At 46.7% G+C, this 4,357-nt stretch overlaps 1 protein-coding gene across 1 annotated transcript in view; it reads left to right on the forward strand.

Moving 5' to 3' along the window:
- LOC119363652 (DDT domain-containing protein DDR4-like) overlaps positions 1-4,123 on the forward strand; it is a 14,574-nt gene extending 10,451 nt beyond the window's left edge. Inside the window, exons 10-12 of the mRNA XM_037629019.1 lie at positions 2,310-2,352; positions 2,460-2,651; positions 2,735-4,123. Coding sequence (XP_037484916.1) covers positions 2,310-2,352; positions 2,460-2,651; positions 2,735-3,512 — 1,013 coding nt within the window. The 3' untranslated portion in view covers positions 3,513-4,123. The remainder of the gene's footprint in view (positions 1-2,309; positions 2,353-2,459; positions 2,652-2,734) is intronic.
- Positions 4,124-4,357: the final 234 nt, after the last annotated feature.

Below are 4,357 nucleotides of genomic sequence, written 5' to 3' on the forward strand. Positions count from 1 at the left end.
GGGGGGTGTCACATGGGAAAAACTTACTGGTGACAGTGGTGGGTAATTTCCCTCCAACTCCATGAGGACTTCTAAATAAGAGTTTTTTGGAGCACTCCCTAAAAAGCTTTATGAAAAACAGGGAGTTGATCCAGTTTCTAGTTTTTTTGTGGAGTGGGACATTGTGGAGCTAAATTTTTGGGAGTGGAGCAGTACTAAACAGGCCCGTAATAGGTGCTCAGTTATTAAACTAGGGTATTTCCTTCACATTAGATGACCGATTAACCTGCACCACTGACTGACTGTTCTGTCACTTACATCCCATGTCCTTTATGGAACCCCTAGGTGTATGGTGTGGGTATTTCTTAGTAAATTTAGAGCATCTCCAACAGCTGCCCTAAAATAGGGCACTGAAAAACATTTTTAGGACACCTAAAAGTGATTTTAGGGCACCAAAAATTGTTCTTCTCCATCAGCTGCCCTAATATAGGGCACCATTGCTCCAACAGATGATGTAAAATAGGGCACCAACTATGCTTTTCTTCTCCACGATTACATACATATTGACACAAAATAATGTCAGATAAATAAAAGCTTTTTGACTACATTATGTGTAACAAAACTGCATATGAAAACAACATATTCTCTAGTTGCAGCAAATGTAAATAAACTGCATTAATCAGAGCCAGCATCGCTCACCACAATGTCAAATACAATGGCGGATCAGCCTGCATTCCTCATACATGTCCAAAGAACAGCCACAATTTTTACCAGATTGTGTGCTACCTGTTTCCTATTAGCAAAAATAAACCTACAAGCACACAATTAGAAGCGTACACAGCCTCAAGCGGAACAAGCGTACACAGCCACAAGCGTATACAACCGGAAGGTCTGCATATCAGAGTTGAAGTTGCTACTGGAACCTCTGCATAACATTGAAGGTACTTGAGGAACACCATCAGTTCAGCCATAAACATTGCAGACTTGATGATCGATCGACACCATGTGGACGAGCCTGTGGGTGTGACTTCGAGCAGGTTCCTGGCGGGACCCATGGAGATGAGCCCGGCGCTGCAGCCTATCGTGGGAGGATTCGAGGTCGCAGGACGGTGGGATGAACGCGTTCAGGAACATGTGTACGGGCGGGAGCGCTCAGCCGGGCGAGCAAATCCTCGGGCCCTAGCTCCGCCGTCTTCAGCAGGGCCGAGGCAGTGAAGGGCACTGCCATTGGAAGGCCCGCTGGATGTGGCCGCCTCGCTTCAGCTGTCGCCTGGCACCGCCTGCCTCCATGGGATTCCCCCCTGGGGAGGGGGGGGGGGTCCATGGATCCAGCCAGCCAGCTCACCTTCTTTTCCCGGCCGCCTAACAGCCAGCCGGGCATGCCCGGCCACGGTGGCTCGGAGTGGGCGTAGAGCGCTTCCGCTGTGGCGGTGCTGGAGGACGTGGTCGGAGCTCAGGCATGGCAGCGGAGGCAGATAGGAGGGCCGGCGACGAAGGAGGACGGGGCTGTGGCGCTCGCCGGCGCGAGGGCTGGCGCGGGATCAAGCCTGGCCTCTCTTTCTCTCTTGCACAGCCTCGGTGGCACCCTCTAGCAGCGGTAGCCCTTGAGGCCGAATCCGACCGGATCCATTGTGGAGCTGCCGGATTCAAGGCCAAATCGATGGAGAGGAGGCGGTGGTGGTCGCGGAGGAGAGGCGGAAGGGCGACATGAAACTTCTGGTTGGCAGTTGACGTGCGTGCGTTGGTGGATTTGTTTTGCGGCAGCGGGTAGGCCGCCTTTATATTTGCAGCACAAGTGGTCGCAGTTTTGGGCTGCCCAAAAAATTTTGCAGCACAAGATACATATAGGGCAGCTGTTGGAGCACCGTTTTTGGGTCAAAATGCCCTAAAAACTGTTTTTTGGGCAGCTGCCCTATTTTAGGGCTGCTGTTGGAGATGCTCCTAGTATGACTCTTTGTTTTCTTATCAGCAGCAAAGTAATAACAATGAGACAGCTCCTGAGAATGAGAATTAAAAGTGAATCTGTGTTGGCTGGCTCAGATTAACCTGATTATATTTTTACTGAGGGTTGTCAGTAACCTCATTTGGTAAGCTTCAAGAATCAGAATTGATTGCTTTCCAAGAGTAATAGGTAGTAGGTACTTGTTGGAAAGTGAAACTAGCATGTGGCGGAAATTGATCCTGTATGCCCTTGTGCACTGGTTTCCTCATGTTCGTTATGGCACCTAAAATATGTTCTGTCATATTGTTGTCATTTTACCCCGCTGTCGTTTGTTTGCTCGACTCAATATCTGTTCTAATTACAAGGTTTGACCTTTCTTACGATGCAGATGACTATGACCGCTCAATAAACGAAGCCATTAAAATAACGAAGTATGTGGATCATCTTTATTGCTTCATAAATTTCCTTTGGTAGGGGAATTCATGTTTTAGAGACAAGAATATTTTGGCATACTTATATGCTACACATTCTTGGACAGGAAAAGGGAAAACTCTGCCGAGCTTGTTACTACTCTCAATAGAAGGATGCTTATACCGAGACAAGAGTCATCAAGTAACGGCAAGTTAAATGGCCTCTCCCTAGCCAATGAATTAGATGATGGAAATTCTTCAAAGTCGGATGACTACCAAGATAGTGATGGGGAACAAGAAAATGAAGCACTTGATCGCAGGTACATGTCTCACTGAACATTTGGTATATAGCAGTTAACCCAATGAAACTTGAGCCTAATATAGTTAATGCTTTCATTTGTAGTAACCGGCGCAGGAGAAGATCTCAGCGATACACACAAGATTTTGTTCAGGCTGTCTCGGATATTGATCCGAACTTTGACAGTGATGATGATATCATGGGAGAAGCGGTTTATGATGAGGAATATTTGAGAACTCGCAAACTGCTGAAGACATCAAGTGCTTCTGAAGAGGATGAAGAGTTCCGGTTGGAAGAGGATGTTGAAGATGACGATGAAGAAGAGGAAGAGGAGTTTTCTGCAGGCACCAGCGAAGATATAGAGGAGCCCCAGCGTCATAAAAAGTTGCGAAGTCAAAATGTCCGAGGTGCTAAGCTGAGATCTGTTGATGAAATCCAAACAGGTCTCAGACGCAGCAAGCGTTCTTCTCGTCCACGTATAAACTACCAGCAGTATGATTTTTCAGATACGGATGCAGAGGCGGGAAAGGCAGGTAAATCAGATGCATCAGACCCTGATGCCAACTCTGATGCAGAAAATGGTATGGAACTCTCGACATCAAGTCAAGGGCAACAGGAAGAAGAGGATGATGGCCCCGAGGAACTAAAAGTTAGTAATGGTAACGATAAAATGGCTGAAGACCATGCAGTGGCAGCAAATAAAGAGCAAAAGGAGGAGCAGCTGCAACTGCAGCCAGAGTCTGTAGAGAAGATGGATGCTCCCAGCAGGGAGAATGGAAGTGTTGGACGAACATTCCTAGATCTAAACGAGCTTGCGCCTGGAGGTGGCTTTGACGAAGGCCCTAGCCTGGCAATGAAAGATGAGGACATGGATAACAGTTAGGAAATGAGTTGTGATAGATTCGAGTGTTAGGGATTGCTGTTTCGAGCAAGGTGTAAATGCGTGAAGTCATGGACCATGACAATCAATGGGCCTCTGATGAGACGTCGTGATATTTGGATGGCTCAGTTTGATTGTTAGTACATTGATGATGATTTACAGTGACAAAAGGTGTCGAGACTCCACCTGGAGGGGGGCTTCAGGGACACACATCCTCAAACATCATTTGAGCGCTTGGGAGGGGATGCCATGCTGACAAAGTTTACCATCCGCTTGTGTAAAGTACATGATGGCCGCGTGTTGATCAATTGCTGCTGTATTATGGTTGGATCGATTGATTCTATCTTGTGGTCGAGAATGTAGGATATAAATTTTATTGCCTAGCCTTGGGCATGCTGCTGCTGTGTGGGGTATCACAGCAGTATTTCGCAGGGAGCAAAACTTGTACTGTACAAGTGAGTTGTCCGCTGGTCGGCATCTGAGCTACTCTTTTCCACGTGTAGCATGTGGCTCGAGTCTAAGCATGAGCTGTAGGTTTGTATTTATAATATTGTATGTGACTACCTGATTAGCTTGGCAAAATCTGTGCAGCTGACTTCCATTTCCCGGTCAAAGTTCTTGTAGTATTACTATTTTGATGGAATTTGCGTCGTGTTCTTCCTTAATGACGAATTGACGAGGGGAGAAAATGCATGATACTTAAACCATTAACTGCATTTATACCTCACAGAGAACTCTACTCCCACGGAGTGTCTACTTTCATTGAATGAACATTGTTCGAAGGCTGAAATAAATTCAGAAATAATGCGAACATCAATGTCAAGTCAGGGCTTAAACTCTGGCGGCCT

The sequence above is a fragment of the Triticum dicoccoides genome, chromosome 2B (genome assembly GCF_002162155.2).
Source record: "Triticum dicoccoides isolate Atlit2015 ecotype Zavitan chromosome 2B, WEW_v2.0, whole genome shotgun sequence".
Lineage (NCBI taxonomy): Eukaryota > Viridiplantae > Streptophyta > Magnoliopsida > Poales > Poaceae > Triticum > Triticum dicoccoides.